Consider the following 20,229-nt stretch of genomic DNA (forward strand, 5'->3'; position numbering starts at 1 on the left):
TCAGATTCACAATTGATTGATTACAAGACTCATTTCCTCAGATTTCAAAGTTCCCCCTCCCTATACAAAATTTTTACTAAACATCTTTATAAAAAAAAATTGTGCTACATGGGTCCTTGACCACTACCTAGAAACAAACAAGTGAAATGAAGTGGTCCTGACATTTTTAAATTGATTTAGGTGAGAAGGCAACAAATATCTGTATCATGCTGTTAGAGTTTATCAAACAAGGATCTTTCATACAACCACTGAAAGTAAACATTAATCAATGGAGTGGCACAGTTCAGGAACTCCTTTAAAATAAAAAAACAATCAAGGAAATTCTGAGTCTATAGAAAACAATTAACATATTCATTTCATAGAAAAGAATAAAAATAGATTTTTTATTCTGATTGGTACATAGTAATAAACTATATTGGTTATGTCAACAATTGGTAGATATACTAATCCACAGATAAAACAAAGCAATTGCCCCAGTATTTACCTGAATGGATTAAGGTAAACTGTGGTAAAACTTTAATCAGAACAGCATCACAAAATATACAATTAATTATAAAATAAAAATAAAAAAAATATGTGATTTAAGCCCATAATTATTATTTAAAATATAAATACATGAAATAAAATTAAAGTAAAATATATGAAGACATTAAATATCTATATAAAAACAGAATTAGTTAATATAAATTATTAATAGAGCCAATTATTTATCAAATAATTAATTGTTTTATTGAGCAATATATCTATATACATATTGAATGGAGATACAGAAAATTCAGTTAAAAAAAAATTAATTACTCCAGTATTATTTAAAAATCCATTGACAGAATAATATTAATTGTTTAAAAGAAATTCTTTTAAATTTATTATAAATTAAGCGGTAAGAAAATTTAAAAAAATGGGTCAGTAATCTATTGAAAATGTAACGTATACAAAAACAGTTCTGTCATTTGGTTTGGTAAAGATGATTTATTATTTTTTAAGAATACTTGAGTAATATTTTTAGTAAAGTAACAACAGTACATTCACAGCTTTAGTGTACAACATGTAGTTGTCTCTGTTACGCAATACAAAAGAGACAATAAAGATTATTGTGAAGTGACTCTGTTTTGTTTCACTATAACACTCACCTGTACTTGGTTGATACAACTCCATTGTAGCTTTAATAATATGGCTACCATACAAGCCTGATCTAGCATCTTGGTTTTATTTTTTAAACTTAAACGGCAGTAATTTTGAAAGTGATGATGTTGTCAATTAAGTTGTCACTGAATGAATGACAAACAAATATAATGGCAGCTTTATATAATGATTTAATAGAAAAACTTTAACACATGATAATTATTTTATTTAAAATGTTAAGTACCTAACAAATATTTTTTAAATATTATAATTTTTAAATTTATTATAGCCAAACATTCTTTACGTTTTGGATGACCATCATATAATTAATTACATGTTGTTTCTAATTACAAGCCCAATACTTGACAATCAGCTTCGGAAAACATGCTCACTAGTTTAAATAATATTCTTAAATGTTATAAATGCTAACTGGATTACAAGAGACTTTCACAGAATAATATATAATTTATAAACTTATATAAAACAAAATGTCATGCCTCACTGACTTATTAACACACAGTCAAATCGCTTAATCTAGACAGGTATATGAATATTGGAGGATACATTGGTTTTATAGCATAGGCTTTAAAAAGCCTAAGGAATGTGGGAATTGTATAGCATTATAAAAGAACTGTAACAGCAGGTGACTGATAAATTTACTAACTACTAAACTATATGCTGGAATTGCCAATTATAAAAAAGTATTACAAAGGTTTTCCCACATCAGATTACCACCACTTTTTTAAAGCAAAATTTATAAATATTTTGAACATCTTTATTTCAACTGATGTATAATCACAATTTCAAGGTATAATCACAATTATACCAGGTGATTCAATTATATCAAGTGATTTTATACCAGGAAAAGCCTAAGGAAGCTGAAGCTTATTTTCAAAAACTTCATCTAAAAGGAGGTGAAAATCCCGGGCAAATTTTTTAAATGAAAATCCTATATTTCAGGAACTGAAAGTGTTAAAGTCATGAAAACTGATATTTAGACTCTTCTTCAAAAACAAATTACAAATATTTTACCAGGTATCAAAAATCCAATTTGTTGGGTGGCAAAGGGAGGACAAAATTTTTCATGAAACTGTACGAAGCTGAAGGTATTACAGACATGAAAATGGTATTTATACTTAACTTTATAAATAAAAAGCAAATGTTTTACTATTTAAAAAAATCCAAATTAGTGCAAGTGGGTGGATTAAAATATTATAGAAAATTCTAAATCTTAACAATATGTAATGAATGAATAATGAGTGTAGTTTAGGAGATAAATCAGGTCCATTTTTTCCATCATTTTATCATTCAAATTCAATATGCCCATTAAAACATCAAACTTTAAATTATGGTAGAATTTTTATGAAAATCTAACGTTTCTTTTGAAAACTTATTCTAGGTAAAAATCCAAAATCCACATGAGCAAAACTTGCAGAATACAACTAGTTAATAAAATACAAATATTTGAAGACTAAAGAAAAAATTAAAAATAATAACTGGCAGCAATGCTGATAAAAATAATACCATATTAATTAATTTAGACTAATTAAGAATTCTTACTACACTACAAAAAAAATTATTGTAATACCTTGTGATACAGGCATGTTCCAATAACCGAATATAACCTCTGACAGCCATGGTTATTATTAACCTGTAAGATAAAGATATCTCAAAGAATACAATAAAATATTACTTCTATTAAACTAAACAGTAATTTAATGATAAATTCTAAAAAAAAAAACGTTTTTCTACTAAAGTGCACTGGAAAAAAATAAGCATTCAAATCCAAATAATGTTAGTTTTATTTGAATTTGGGAATTGTATAGCATTATAAAAGAACTGTCTCACCAGGTGACTGATAAATTTACTAACTACTTAACTATATACTGGAATTGCCAATTATAAAAAAGTATTACAAAGGTTTTCCTACATCAGATTAACACCGCTTTTTTAACGTAAAATAGATAGATATTTTGAACATCTTTATTTCAACTAATGGTATAACTAATCACAATTATACCAGGTGATTCAAAAAAGACTTCACAACTTTAAAAGCATATAAAAGTTTATTTAGATACTTACAGATTTGGTTAGAACCTCATTTCATAACAAAACACAAGTTTTGACCCACATAATCATTAGTACTGAATTCAGCTACCAGTGTTATTAAAAATGGATAAATTTACAGGTGTGTAACGTGATTGCAGTGTTTGGTTTCACAATTTGCAGCAAGCAGCAGCAAATCAATGTAATTTTCGTAGAGAGTATGGTGGTAGGGAGCCTCCCAGTAGGCATTATTCTTGGCACCAAACCTTCTTTCAGACTTTTTCTGTTAAATATACAAAATCACCAGGACAACCACGCATTCCGTAGCTGCTTTGGAACAACTAACAGAAAGCTTTGCATGTAGTCTGAAGAAATCAACTCAACATGTGGCATGTGAGACTGGCATTCCACAAACGACTATTTGGCACGTAATATGTAAATGATTGTACTTGAAGCCATACACCTCGCTACCAGCTAGATGTCAGAAATTCTCTTGATACTTGATTCCCAGGTCAGTGGGCTGGTCATGAAGGTGCAATTGCATAGCCATCTTGTTCCCCAGATTTGATCCTGCTAAATTTTATCTTGTGGGGTTACATTAAAGATCGGGGTTTATGTATCACCTTTGCCTACTGATCTTGTTGCGCTAAGACTTTGAATTAACAGTGCAGTTGTACAGGTAACACTACACTTGCTGGCTACAATCTGGAATGAAATCGACTTCAGGTGGAATGTATGTTGCTTTATAAATGGAAGCCCGTATTAAACCAAAATGAATGTTGGGTGACAAATTTGATGTGCTTTTCTATGAAACGTGATCTCAACTGAATCTGTAAGAAAACCTGGCATATACAAAATATTATTAGGGAAATGGCTATTGCTGTCAGTTTAAAAAAAATAGAATTTTTATTTTATCAGAATTTACATTTTCACAAGAGTGTAACTTTGGTTCTCATGAGTTAATGTTTAATCTAGTCGTTGAGTACATTGGTAGTTTATAGATTACTGATGTAAATCTTATTTTTCACATGCCCAAAAAAATAATCTAATGTTGTCAAAGTGCATAAAATTGGAGGTCAGCTAACATTATTGTTTCATGAGAGAGTACTGTCACTGAAATTTTTTCATAATACTCATGATTGGCTGCATACGATGTTACAATATAATCTTGTTGGAATCGCATATTAAAAATAAATATTACAAATAAATATCAAGTAATTTTCACAAGTTTTGCAATAAGTATCAGCATTCACAGTAGAGTCTCCTTGTACTTCACACTTATAACTAAAAATCGATGTATATATAAATGCCAAATTCAAAACAGACTTTACTTAAGAAAAGTTCTCTAGGAAAGGATGAAGGAATCATTCCATTAGAAGAAAAAAATAAATTGTGTGAGATTAACATAAGAGGTGTGTGAGAAAAGTAATGACTGACTTTTTACTTACCAAAGGTTTTATTTTTTCAAACAACAATATTATCCCCTTGAAAGTAGTTCCATTAGGCAGCTATACACCAGCGAATTCGTTGTTTCCACTTCTGGTAGCAGCGCTGGAAGGCTTCAACTGGTAGGGCTTTTAACTGGTCGGTCAGTCTTTTGAATGTTCTCCAGAGTTCCAAAATGACATCCTTTGAAGACATGTTTCAATTTCAGGAAAAGGTTCAAGTCACAAGGACTCAAATCAGGTGAATAGGGGGGTTGAGGAACCGTAGGAATGCATTTTGAGGTAAAAAATTCTCTGATGGAAATGGCCGTATGATACGGGGCATTGTCATGATGAAGCATCCACTTATCTGCAATGTCTGGTCTCACACGAATCACTCTTTTCCTGAGCCTTTCAAGGACACCTTTGTAAAACATTTGGTTGACAGTTTGACCTGGAGGAACAAATTCTTTATGCACGATACCCCTACTGTCAAAAAAGCAATGCTGATTTGCTGTTTGCATGGTTTTGATCTTTGACAAATTTCTTCGATTGTCCTTCTGTTCCATTGTGAGGTTTTTTGCCACAATTTTGCACAAACCTTTCGCACATCCAAATTGTCTGTCAAAATTTGATGTACGGTGAAAGTGTTTTAATTTAACTGTTCACTCATCATCCTTATTGTTAAACGATGGTCTGATCACACAAGAACCCTCACACGCTCAACGTTTTCATCAGATTTTGAAGTTGAATGTCTCCCTGAGCGAGGTTCTTCAACGTGTTCTCAGCCTTCCAAAAATGATTTGTGCCAGTGGAAAACTTGTGTTCTTTATAAGCAATGTTCCCCATAGGCCTGTTTCAACTTTTCAAAGGTCACACTCACAGATTCCCCAAGTTTAACACAAAACTTGATTGCACAACGTTGCTCTAAATTCCGATGCTCCATTTTTGTAACATACAACAAAAACACAACTTCACTGATAGTGCTATCAAAAATAATGTGTTGGCTGAAAGGAGTTGATACTCGTACTGAGCATGTGGAAGGGATGAACAAATCAGCCCTAGCACAGACCGATAGACACAGCATTGTCAGATCGCTCACAGTGTTACCAAGCTCATTACTTTTCTCATACACCTTGTATGAGATGATTTTTTTTAGAACATCAAGTGAAGGATATTCAATAACAGACTGAAAAAAATCCCTTTTGGCATGTTGGAAGGCGGAGATAGATTTCATCGGTGCTAAATAGGGGATAAAAAATATTTCCACCTTCAAATTTACTCAATATGACAATGGTTGCATGTGAAAAAAGTTTCCATGTTTAGCATATGACAAGCCCCATCTTCTTATGATTCCGGCAAATTTTTGGTCATCCCTTGCCGTAGGGGCTGGTCATATCAACAATTGTTTCAGACAAAAGTTATGCTTAGAGGACTATCAACCACTTTAAACCAATTTGATACTGTGCCTAAAGGGAGGTATGATATTGTTTTCAAAACCCAATTTTTTCCACCCCTTGGGCCAATGGTTGCTGATATCAAAAAAACTTTACTTAGATAAGTTTTAGGCCCTTATACAAAGAATGGTAGGAACTTTAAACAAATTTGATATTTTAATTCATAATAAATTTATAGCAATATTTTGTTTTTTCTAAAAAAACCCTCCATTTCTAGCCCTATGATCGATTTTGCCCATTAACAAACTCGACCAAGATTTTGGATCGTTATATTTTATGTTTCAATTTGAAAGTGATTGGCGCAAAATTACAACAGTATATATAAACGTTTGAACTGACGATGGTTTTGGGGTCTGGGGGATGTGAAATGCGAAGATAGTCAAAATTTTCTGGAAGTCAAATCACGGTAACTATTACAACAGGTAGCTTTCTTATGAAATCTACCTCATATATAGTAGAATATGTATGAAGGTAAATTATAAATAAACACAAAAAACAAAAAAAGCAAACAACAAGCCAACATAATGTCTTGAAAAACTGAAACAGAATAAATATATAGTTATCATGTTAACAGGATATCTAAAAATGAAATAAAAATCAAATTAGGAAGTGCTTATTGGAAAAAATAAAACAGAGTTAATTAAAAGAAACAACTTGTGATTGGAGAAAATTAAATGGACATTTAGAATGAAAATGAAGAAGTAATGAGAAAATCAAAAAGTCAGAAGCATAATCTGAACATTTCATAATGAAAAAGCTAATTGTCTGGGACATAACATTAGAATTAGAGAAAGATTTTTCACAACAGTATTAGAAGGAACAGTAAAAGGTGCAAAGAAAAGAGGATGGTGAAGATTAAAAATTATAGATGATCTGAAAGGAAATGGAACAAAAAGAACACAAAAGTTTAGCTGGTAATAGAAGAGAATGGAAACAGATGATAGGCATGGTGCGAAGGACCAGCCATGTAATTATAATGGAATCTAAGCGATGATATTTAGGCAAAGTACAATTAAACATTGTGGGGAAAAATAAAATCCAACATTTAATGTGCCAAACAAGGTTAATTTAAGTCATACTTTATTTAAGTGCATCTAAACATATAAATAAGAATGTCTGTTGCTTAATTTCTCTTTACTTTTAAAAAATTTTCTTTCCAATGAAATGTAAAATTAAGAATTACTTTTATCAGTAAGGAAATGTAATGACTGTAAACTTGAATTTAAAAAGTTTAATAAAACAAAAAGATTAATTCTGAAATAATGTTATTGATACTTACATAATTTCTGAAATCATTTGCCTCAAGTTCACTTAATGCATCATCAATCCGCATCTAATAAAGAAAAGACATTTTAAATTTGTTTAATGAATAAATATCTAGAAAAATAATATTTTTTATAATCAATTATTACAAATTTGTAAAACCTTAAGAGTACAGCTAAAGAGTTATTATTATATGGTTATTAAAATAAATTGGAAAATAATAAAATAAAAATTTAAATCTAAACTTACATGGTGGCCACAAAGTGTCTTTTCATGCAAAGAAATAAACAAGAACTGTTTATCATTAGTCTATTAAATATTTTTGTACATAAAAATTACTTTATGTAACATTTGTAATAGTCAAGTAAGTCCATTTCCATGGGTTTTGTAATTAACACAAGATTATGCAGAATACAAAGTTATGATTATACATAATTAACACAGTTCTTATCTAAATTTTCCAAAATACCAAGAATATTACAATATTATATTAACTATAATTATTATTATTATTATGCTTTTACGGCCAACATGGGACCACTTAAGTCAATTTTAGTTGGATCTTTTCTGAGAAAAGCGTGTTATTTTACTCTTTCGAGCTGCCCAGTATTTCTTCATCCGTTCAGATCTTGCTTTCTTTTCTTCATCCGTAAACACCCTCTTCGTTGTATTTTGTCGTTTGTCTGTCTTTTGTTTAAATCTAATGCTTTTATCTTTTAGCTTTGTAATTTTTCCAGTTTTATTCTGTAGGTCGGTCAGGGAAATTCCCAATTCTTTCATATCTTCTCTAATTTCTTTGATCCATCCTACTTCTAGCTTTTGGAACCAGAGCTTTTCAATGATATTTCTTGACAGTCTTGTTTGCGGTGTCCTTATGAGATGACCGAAGAAAGAGATTCTTTTTTTCCGCATAGTATCAGTAACAGGCTCTATTTCTCGATACACCACTTCATTTGGCACAATCCACCATTGGCCTTCTTTTTGGTGTTTTTTATTGATACACGTTCTGACAATTCTCCTCTCTATTTTCAGAATTTTTTCAATTCGGTTTTTCTGAGTGATTTTGAAAAGGGTCTCGCTTCCGTAGGTGACTTCTGGCTGTACTACAGTTTTATAATGTTTAAGTTTTGTTTTAGCAGAAAGGCATTTTTTGTTATATGTTGACCAAGTTAATTTTTGGGATTTAATCATTTTATTTGTCCTGTTTTGCCATGTCACTTTTTCATTTAAATTATAAGTTATTATTTCCCCTAGATATTTAAATTGTTTTACTATTTTAATTTTCTGATTGTTTACCGTAATGTGCTCTATTACCAGAGGATCTATGGCCATTAGTTCAGTTTTTTCGAAAGAGATATGAAGCTCTATCTTTTGTGCTAGGTTTTGAAGGCTCATGATTTGTGTTTTGGCTTCTTGAATATTATTTGCTAAAAGAGCGAGGTCATCTGCAAATCCTAGGCAATTTAGTGTGATGGAGTTTTTCTTAGTACCCATTTTTATATTTTTGGGATTTATTTCATACCATTTTCTCATGACAAATTCGAGGGCGCAGTTAAAAAGGAGTGGTGAGAGGCCGTCTCCTTGCCTCAATCCAGTTTTTATGTAGAAGGGTTGAGAGAGTTCACCTCTGAATTTCACTCTGGACTGGGTATCGGTTAAAGTTAATTTTATCATGTTTACGAGTTTAGGGTGAAGGCCCAGGTTTCTCAGAATATTCAGCATGGATGGTCGGTGTATACAATCATAGGCCCTTTTAAAGTCGACGAAGGTGATTATTAGTTGTTTTTTCCGTCTTTTATATAAGTCCATCATAAGTTTTAGGGATATTATTTGCTCCGGGCAACCTCTCCATGGCCTAAATCCCCCTTGGTATTCCCCAAGTTCCAGTTCAAGTTGGTCTTTGCATCGGTTGTATATGATTCTCGACAGGATTTTGTATGTGCAATCCAGGAGAGATATGCCTCTGTAGTTTTCAGGATTAGTTTTATCCCCTTTTTTATGTAATGGATGGATGAGGGCTGTGGTCCAGTGTTCTGGAAGTTTTTCTTCGTTCCATATTTTCACGAGGCATAGATGTAGGGAAGTTTTGACTGAATAAACTGATGAGTGTTTCCAGAGTTCTCCGAAAAGCTGGTCTTCTCCGCTTGCTTTGTAGTTTTTTATTTCATTTAAGGCTGCGAGAACTTCTTGAATTGTTGGCGGGTTGATATTTACTGGTGAAGTTTTAACTGGAGTTTCAGTGTCAATCTCAAAAAGCTCTGGGGGGTCGTCACAGTTGAGGAGTCTATTGAAGGTTTCTGCCAAAATTTCAGCATTTTCTTTATTGGTGTGGGCCATATTTCCTTTTTTTCCTCTCAGCATAAGGGTGGGTGGTTCATATCTTTGAAGAGCCTGACCAAAAATTTTATAATAGTCTCGGAAATTAGTTTTCTTGGAACTTTCTTCTATTTGCTGAATCAAGTTTTTTTGGGCTTGTCGTTTGGTTCCTCTTATAATTTTCTGAGTTATTTTCCTTTGTTTGGTGAATTCATGGTTAGATTCTTCAGTTTTCTGGGATTGGTGGTTGATCCAAGCCCGGTGTCGGTCTTTGACTGCTTTGTCACATTCTTCATTCCACCATTGGTGTTTTTTTCTTGGGTTTATAGGGGCTAGTTCTTCAGCTATTTCTTTCAGTTGGGATGTCAGTTCTTTTAAATTATTAGTTAATTTGATTTTTTTTGTTGTTTCTTCAAAGATGGCATTGTTTATTAATTTATGTGGATCATAAGCTCTTTTGTTTTTAGGTTGGGATTTTTTCTTTTTATGCGGGGTGAATTTTATTTTAACTTTAATTAAGTAATGGTCCGATCCAGTATCTGTTCCTCTCAAGACTTTTACATTATAAATCTCCTTGTGATAATTCCGGTCCATGCAAACATGATCCAGTTGCCATTCTCCTTTTTTCCAATCTGGGTGTTAGTTATTAGTTAATTTGATTTTTTTTGTTGTTTCTTCAAAGATGGCATTGTTTATTAATTTATGTGGATCATAAGCTCTTTTGTTTTTAGGTTGGGATTTTTTCTTTTTATGCGGGGTGAATTTTATTTTAACTTTAATTAAGTAATGGTCCGATCCAGTATCTGTTCCTCTCAAGACTTTTACATTATAAATCTCCTTGTGATAATTCCGGTCCATGCAAACATGATCCAGTTGCCATTCTCCTTTTTTCCAATCTGGGTGTTTCCAAGTCTTCAATTTGTTTGGTTTTCTCATAAAATAGGTGGATTTTGAGATCATATTATGGTTTCTGCAAAATTCGACAAGTCTTTGGCCGTTCTTGTTAGTTTTCTTTTGGGCAGGCCGTTTTCCGATAATATCACGATATCTTCGTTCTTTACCAAGTTGGGCATTAAAGTCCCCTATTAAAATCTTCGTGTGGGTCTTATTTATGTTGTTTGCAGTTTGGTCAAGAAGTTCCCAGAATTTGTCCATCTCTTCTCTATCTTTTTTAAGATTGTTTTTGTCATTGGTGGGAGCATGGACATTTATTATGGTGTAGAATTTATTGGCTGATTTTAGGGTTAAGGTTGAAATCCTGGGGGAGTAAGACTTAAATTCTACGACTGAGTCAATTATTTTAAGATTGATTGCAAATCCTGTTCCGAACTGTGGGCAATTCTTCATCACACGTTTCCCGGGGATTCCTTTGTAAATTCTGTAACCCTGAGATTCAAACGGCTCTCGATCGGTGTTTCTCATTTCTTGAAGTCCTGCGATTAGGATATTTTGTTTGTCCATTATGTCTGTTAGAGTTTTTAGTTTGCCGGGTTGAGTTGTGAGTGGCAATGTAGTTTATTTGCTTGTGTCTTATCCTCAATTTTGAAGTTGTGTTGTTTTTGGGTGTTTCCAAACGCTCCGATTCATTGTTATCTTTTAAGCAGCTGCCCACCGGATCCGAGTGCAGCCTTCTCTGGTATTTACCAGACGGTGGATTTTTTCTTAAAAGACCTTCCATATTTGACTTTCAAAGGCAAGTCAGCCTTGGGTGGGAATAAATTCCCGAGTTACAACTCTGGATGTGATCCAGAGAGGTGATTCCGATTTAGTTCACCAGTAGAAATCTCCACGTTTCTAACTGGTTATCCAGACGAACCAACGTGGAGGCGCAAACCAATTTTTTTAATTGAGATTTTAAGTATGGAGAAAGTTTAAATCGGTTCCGGAATCATTTCGTCCATTAACTATAATATTATATTACATTATAACATAATTGTACATAATACTTATGATATAGTTTTGTAGTTAGATAAGATAATTTGTTTCGATGTTCAAAATTTTAGCTTTTGTGTAATTCAGGAGATATGGGTTAATAGAACAATTTTTGAAGATATTACAATGTCTGTATGATATTAGAATAAGTATTTAATCATTGGAAAGAATAAATAAACATAATAAAATGAATCTCCTCCTGATTAAATTCATTGTTTGGTTAATAAGTTAATATATAGTGAATCTGTATAACAGTTATGATTCCAGAGAAGTACATAGGGAAAAGTTAGACTGGTAAAAAATAATTCATAAAATTTAAGTTACAATAAACAACAATACATAATAAATACCTGAGCATCTCGTGGCAATGGTACCCAATGAGCTGCAGGAAACAAATGTTCAAACTGAGGACTAATACTAGCTGCAGTAGTAGAATACAACTGTGATAAAACCATACTAAAAAGCTGTTCTAAACATGGAATGTGCTCTTTGAATTTGAAACACCTGTAATAAATATTTAAAGTCAATTAATAAAAATATCACATAATTTTGTAATATTCTTTTACATAAATATAAAATAGAAATTACAATGTTAAATAATCATCTAGCCACATTCAAACAACGGTTAGTAATTGTTTTTGTTTCAAAATGGCTGAATTTTTTTAATAATTCTCCTTTCTCTTCTATTCTATGCTGATCCCACAGCTTGTTACAGCTCAATTACCAGTTTTATGTATTTTAATGTTTTTCTTCCTTTAACAATAAACTTTGTATCTACAATGAAATAAACCTAACATAACAAACTTTTTAAGAGAAGATAAAATTTTAATTATTTAATCTACAATAATTATATGATAGAATATACAGAAAATTAAAAATGGAATAATAAATATGATAATTATTTAAGAGGAGGATGGGAGAAAGAGTAAATGACAACAAAATTAACAAAGGATAAACAAGGAGACTACCATAAAAAAACGAAAGATAAAGAACTGAAAAATAAAAGAGCTGGAATGGAGTATAGAAGGAAATTAGTCAGATATCAAATAATTATTACTTTTTATATTACCTTGATAATGTTTGATATCTAAATTTCAAACATCGAACAATATCATCAGTGAGTTTTTGTGCATCCAACAATGTAGACCTAATAAAAAATTAAATCAAACCGGTCAATATTATATTAAAAAAAATTACAACTATATTATAAATAAGAAAAAAAGGTTAACACATTAAAGGAAAACAAATATATAATACAATTTTTTTTTTTGTGAATCATACAATAAATAATTCTTTTTCTATAAACTATCCATAAATCAAACTTAAAAAAAATCTGATGTGGACATCATAAGACTTCCTTTTACACCTAATAAATTACATACATTTTTTTAAAATGAAAAGTATATAAAATTTTATTTCATTAATAACTTCTGATATTTTTTCATATTGTTATTATTGAGTTATTATTTATTGTAACATTTTTTTTACAATTACAGATTAATAATTATTAATAAATCAATATATTTGCCTTCCCCCTTGTGAAATCCAAACATTTCATTAATTAAAATTTTATTTGGCTATAACTCTGGAACCAATGAAAATAAGTACCACATGACATATCGTTGAAAAGCTCTCAATGAAGGCTTATTAGCTGCAGGACATATTTTTAAGATACAAAGATGGGCTACAAAGATCACTAACTATTGTGCAGATCAATATTGAGAAAATTAAGTACGTTAATTTATCCTGTGTTTATATTTATGAATACTTATTCATAAAAAATAACAATACTCCAATACTCTCTCCTACCAAACCAGACAACAGACAGCTTTACTATGTTTTCTATTTTTAATAAATTACTAAACCATATAAAAAAATCTTTATATCAATTTATTTAAAAACATTTATTTTAAAATTTTACATGCAATAAAAACTCTTACTTCAACTTCAATTTAGATATTTGTTTCATTTTTGCTTAGTAATTTAAAAAATATCCAAAAGAATATGTTAAAAAAAATCTTAACCATTCTGAATGTAACAGAAATCAATCCTATGAAATCATTACATTTTTTAAAGAATTTTTATTTAATTAAATGCAATTGGCCTGTGGTGTACAAAGGTTTCATACATTACTGCAAAAACCTCAAGCCCTTCTTCCTATAAACACATGATTATGATTAAAAGTGTTAAAATAAGAACACAATATTACAATTACTATTGATTTTCATATCTCTTCAAGTCATAAAAAAAGATTTTTCAGACCATAAATTTTGGGTCATTTAAATACTGTGCTTTCTACAATGTTTTTAATGTAATGGAGAAGTGTAATAAATAAATGAAATACCATCTAGCAAGGATCATGCTTAGCATTATTAAGATGTGTACTGAGAATTTATACACTTTAAGCATAATCACACAGTACTATAAGTTTGCATAAATCATATTTTAACAAGTTATTACATACCTAATTAACTATAAAATATATATATATATATATATATATATATATATATATATATATATATATAACTACATATAACTAACTTACTTTTCATGTGGAACACAAAGCAGAAGTAATTCTTGATCTTCTGAACTATATATGACATGTATCAATTTTCCATTATAATAAACACTTGAACTGAAACATAATATAACTATTATACTATAATTATATTAAACATTATATCCATCATTATTAAAATATATGTTAAAACATTCTAATCAACACAATAATATACATCAACACATAATAAAACTTGTTAACCGAAAGATTTAAATGAGCAGAATCTATTCTATAATAGAATATTTCCCCTACCCTGTAAATTTAATTTTAAAAACCTGCTATTAATTTTACTTAATATAATGGAATGTGGTTAATACTCCCAACCTAAATGAACTCTTGTATTGATGAAAATAATTTTTTTAAATTTATTTTTCAATAAAGCAAAAACATTAATGTGTCAAATGTATATGCAAATATTTTATTTTAATGTTCCATCTACACATAATATGGATGCTACATTATTAAAAATATCTGTCATTTTAAAGTATTTACTAATTAATTTGTTTACCGGACTTAATATTTTACAGAATTTTATTCTTATAACTCATATAACTGGCATCACCTTAACACAACACAAATGAGCTATCACCCATTTGTGATACTAAACCTCATTCTGATTGTCAACCTGATTCCGGAAAAAATAAAAGAATGTGAAAACAAGAACTGGAAAAAGAAGACATTATGGAATATAATTATGAAAAAGGAAAGATAATTACCAGAAAATCTGGTAGTAGAGTGTTTAGCATTCACAGATGATACTGCCTTACTAGCACAGAACAAAGAGGAAGCCCAAGTAATGATTGAGAAACTGCAAGAAATGGCTAGAAAACTGGCCTATCCATCTCTTACAATAAAATGAAATACATGGAATCTAAATACCAAAAGGAAAAATACGTGAAGATGAAATACAGCAACATCAAAAGAGTACACAACTAAGAACTTAAAGGACTGGATAAAACAGCAAACATAAAATATGGGAATGAGCATGTGGAATTATGCAAAATAGATACAACAAACACAGCATATCCAAGAAAGCCAAAATCAGCCATTACAACACAGTCATAAAACCAGAAGGGTTATGTGTACAAGAAAGGAGAAATACAAGAAACTGAGAAGAAAGAAAGGAGCATACTGAGGGAAAATATTAGGACCAAAGAGAAGAGAAGACAGCACCTGGAAAATACAGACGAATGAGAGCCTCTATAAACACACAGAGACCTTCACAGACACTATGTAAAGCGATGTGCAAACTTCTATGGACACCTCAAAAGAATGGATAACAACAGTCTGACCAAAAGGATCTTCAACTACCTTACACAGATGAAAGCAGAGTAACTGGGTTAAAGAAATGAAAAAGGACCTGCAGGAAATGAAGATTGTAGGAGACATCATACAATACAGAGATAAATTCAAGAAAATAATCGATAAATTTAAGAACTTTAAAGACAAAGATCACAAACCAAGGGCAGTGGACAGAGAAACAGAAGAAGAATCATAGTGAAAAAATGAGAAAGATCTGGGAAGCAAAGAACAAACTGAATGTCGTCAGGCAATGATTTTCCTGCAGTCCAAAAACCAAAATAAATATGAAAGAATATATATATGTGTGTGTGTGTGTGTGTGTGCGTTTTAAATTTTATTTAATATTGAATATATATATATATATATATACATATATATATATTTATAATATACACATACCAGAAAGTTTCCAAAATTTGTATTACAAATAAAAAATAAATGAATGCTAGTAAAACCATTGTAGAATAATTGTGTCAGTATGGCATTGCCAATCTAAGCAAATGTATTCACTGTTGGTGAGCAGTTTTTTGTTATCTTGTTTGTTTGTGATTGTGATTTTATAATGATTGACACAACATCATTTCTGTTTTAAGTGTTGTAAACAGCCACAGAAATGTATGAAATGTTACTGAAGACATTCAGTAATGATCTATTAGGTCAGAGAGTAATGTTTGACTGATTTAAATATTTTAAAAATGGCCGAACATCTGTTAATGATAAACATTCAAGAAAATCACCTACTGGCCTGAGACAGAAAATGTCACTGCAGTTTGGAATGCAATTGTGGGAAATCTTAGTAGACATACCAATGACTAAATCTGTTAATCATGGGATTATCATGTGGCATATATCAGCAGATTTTATCACAAAATTGAACATGAGAGGATTGCTGCAAAATTTATGTCATGTCTGATGAGTGATGAACAGAAACAGCATCATAAAAATTTCTACATTGATTGAAAGGAGTGCTTTGAACTGACCCAAATTTCCTTTATAATGTCATCACAGGTGATGGCAGTTGGGTTTATGGATATGACCCTGAAACTATATAGTTATCATCCTAATAGAGTCCATCTTCACCTTGGTCATAGAAAGCTCATCAAGTCAAGACGAAAATTAAATTCTTAATGATCTCTTTGTTTGATACTGATGAGATTATCAACAAGTTCTTATTTCCTGCTCAGATATGGAAAAAAAACAACAAAAAACAAGATAATCAAAACAATCACCAAAACAATCATAGACCAACATACCATTTTCATTGTGCAGCAGTTTTTGATGTAAAAGAAGAGTGTGTTGTTCCTCATCTACCCTACTTGTCTGACTTTATTACAATTAAATTATTAAAACTTTATTACAAAATAAATTTACCTTAGAGGTTGTGAAGGAGATTGATTTGACAGCATTTTATCTTGCATCAAACAATGTAATGTAATAAATGCACCTCTTATCCTGTGTAACGTATTGAGATCAGGCGATGGAGGATAACAATATATAATACCCTGATCAGGTAAAACTTCTTCATCTTCAGCATTCATAACATCATTACTTAAATACATTATTGAAAACAAGCATAATTCATTTGATTCTAATAATTTAAGCGTATTATTTGAAGATAAAAAACATCTGACTAATTCACTCTGATGGTGTTTTATCTGAAAACCGAAATATAATAATAAACATAAGTTTCTGGTATCACTGCTACTGATTTATTGGTTAGCAATTTTAATTACTGATACTTTTATCAGTAGATTGTAGTCATTTGCTTTTCCATTCAAGTATTTGTTTTTAATTTTTTGCATACTAAATTACTTCTGTATTTTAAACGATTTTAAATACGTATAATAAAAAGCTTGGAATGTAGGAACAATCTAATCCAAGCAAATATCATTTTTATTTTATTATTATTATAATAGATGTTTATTTCTTATTAATGCACATTTTAATTTTTTTTTATTCTAATAAGTTAAAATATAGCATTGTTCTAATGTCAGTAATGCAAAGAAGCCTGGAATATGGCTACAACTGTATTATAAATTTATTTATTAATTTTATGCTTTATTGTTAAAAATTAATTTTAACTACCTTTACAAATCATATTGGGTAATTCTAAGTATATGTAGTAAAATAAGTCTGGTATTCTAGGCAGAGAAGTTTCAATATTTGTTTATTACAATCTATATTACTAAAATTGTAATTATTACTATTTTTTTATTTTAAAGTATAAATTGAGTTGTTTAAAATGCCGGTCAATGTAAGTACAGTACAGTGTAATTTGCTGATTACTCTTATACCATCATTGTAATATATTTTTAAGTTTTATTTACATATTTGATACATTTCTTTTAATTATTTGCATATTAAATTGTTTTTGTACTTTGAATGCCTAAACTGGGTTGTTTAAGTGTGTAATTTAAGAGGCCAAGCAATGCAGGCACATTCTAATTCAAGAATACACTATTAATTTTATAATATATTAATGTGGTATAGATATATTTTTTTTTATGAACAAGATCTTTCAATAATTAAAGACAAATAGCTATGGAGGCAAAACAGCTGTCAAGAGGGTTATGATATTTTCTGAACAGTTAGTTGGTAACCCTGTGATAACTTTTGATCAGCTGTCTGAGAAAAACTGTTTTGTTTATAATCTCAAAATTTCATTTTCCGATGATGAGTCCTCTTGAAGTCTGCAAATTAGTTGAATAGCATGCAGTGATCTGTTTTTTTTACATTGTGAGGGTAAAAAACCACTTAAAATTTACTTTCATATGACCAAAAAATGAATACGGACAAAGTTATGAACTGCAGAAAGTTTTGCAATTGTAGATAAATTTAAAGACATTAAACTTCAGTGACTGATGAGCACCGTTCTCTACATCCATTCTCTACGTCAAGTGCTGAAATTTCAAATTCAGGACTTGAAACTCACACAGACTCTCTCATCCAAGAAGACTGCCAGATTATAGCTGAAAAATTACAAGTGTCAGTTCAGTTGTTACCAATAAGTTCAAGTACTGTAAAACAAACATAAAATGGGTCCAAGAGAGTTGACAGATCATCATAGTAAGACAAAACTTTGCATATGCAAGGAGCTGAAACAACAGTATTACCAAGAATGTGATAATTTTTTGCTCAGTATTCTAATCTCTGATGAGACAGACATGAATTCACTATAACGAACTGGAATCAAAAAGACAGAGAGCTTGGTGTGGAAAATATGAGTTCACCTGTCTACAGACAAAATTCCAAACCCAACAATCAGCAGGAAAAATAGAATTTGTCTATTTTCTAGATCAGTGCATACTACTGTGACATGCTTATCAATAAAGTGAAGCCAGCACTGTTGAAAAATCACCGTGAATCTAAGCACAAAGGCATCATTTGCTTCTCGATAACATTCAGCCTCGCACAGTTCAGGTAACTCGAGAAACCATTGAAAAATCGAATCAGAAAGTATTACCTCACCTCCCATACAGCCCTGACTCAGCTCTATCAGATTTCCACTTATTTGATGGTCTCAAAGAGGCAGTATGTGGTATGTGGTAAGTTGATGGCAATGATGAATCAAACAAAGAAAATGTGATAAACTAGCTCCAATATCAAGACAAAGATTTCTTTGCAGCAGGCACAAATAAACTCATTCAGAGATGGGACAAGTGTATTATGTTGAAAAGTGAAAAAAAAATCACATTGATTAAATAAACTGTTTTATCTCCAGAGCAATTTGTGTCAAATTATTGAACGACCCTCATGTATTTACCTTTCAATTTTGTAAGTCAAAGTATTATTATTTTCTTTTTGTATCTTTAATGGACAGTTTGTATTTTCCTAAGCCGGCATTAAAAAACACCGGTATACTAGATCGTGGATACCGGTGTTCTTTGGTGGTTGGGTTTCAATTAACCACATATCTCAGGAATGGTCGAACTGAGACTGTACAAGACTACACCTCAATTATACTCATACATATCATCCTCATTCATCCTCTGAAGTAATACCTGAACGTTAATTCTTGGAGGCTAAACAGGAAAAAGAAAGGTATTAAAAAAAGCCTGGTAATATAAGTACAATTATATTTCAGAAGTTATTTATTAATTTCCTTTTTGTACTGCATGCACTTATTTTTGTCGTTTATCTCTCTTTTTATGGATTCTCATTTTTTATAAGTTGCCTCTCCTCAAATGACCATGAATATTATAACCAGTGTTCAAATCAATTTTACAGTAGTGCATATGATTCATGTATTGCATCTGATATAGGATGTTGGGTATAAAATGTACATGGAATCAAAGAAATTAGCACACGATAGAAATGTTTGGATCAATTCTAGGATTGATTATTACAAGAAGATGTGATTTACATTCATTAGATACATATATTATTATTATTAATTAGTTTTCTATGACTGAATAATTTTAGCTGTGCAATAAATAATTGAACAGCTATAAAATTTGCTCTGTGATTCAATTTATCACTCTAAAAGTCTTAATACTGGGGTGAGTAAAAAATTATCTACGCTTACACCATAACACACCTTCAAGGTTGTTATATTGCCTTATGTATGTATGTGCTTAGAGTTGTTACGGCTGCTGTCACATGTGTGAAATTTTATACCAATTGCATAATTTGTCTTCCAGCTATTAGTGTAAATATGTACAGTGTAAATATGGTTGCAAGCAGTTTGGACCATGGAGGAACAATGAGCAGTGATCCGATTTCTCTGGTTGGAGGGTGTGAAAGAAGCTTAAATTCATTGTAGAGTTTTATCACAATACAGGGACAGTGTTTTATCACGTAAAAG

General features: G+C 30.7%; 1 protein-coding gene across 1 annotated transcript in view; it reads right to left on the bottom strand.

Annotated features, from left to right (window-relative positions):
• Positions 1-20,229, bottom strand: part of LOC142320459 (protein inturned-like) — a 79,801-nt gene that overhangs the window by 39,908 nt on the left and 19,664 nt on the right. The window contains exons 7-12 of the mRNA XM_075358251.1: positions 16,797-17,080; positions 14,109-14,198; positions 12,630-12,707; positions 11,911-12,064; positions 7,329-7,382; positions 2,711-2,773 (exon numbers count right to left, since the gene is read on the bottom strand). Of these exons, the coding sequence (XP_075214366.1) occupies positions 2,711-2,773; positions 7,329-7,382; positions 11,911-12,064; positions 12,630-12,707; positions 14,109-14,198; positions 16,797-17,080 (723 nt within the window). The remainder of the gene's footprint in view (positions 1-2,710; positions 2,774-7,328; positions 7,383-11,910; positions 12,065-12,629; positions 12,708-14,108; positions 14,199-16,796; positions 17,081-20,229) is intronic.

The sequence above is a fragment of the Lycorma delicatula genome, chromosome 2 (genome assembly GCF_047948215.1).
Source record: "Lycorma delicatula isolate Av1 chromosome 2, ASM4794821v1, whole genome shotgun sequence".
NCBI classification, from domain to species: Eukaryota; Metazoa; Arthropoda; class Insecta; order Hemiptera; family Fulgoridae; genus Lycorma; species Lycorma delicatula.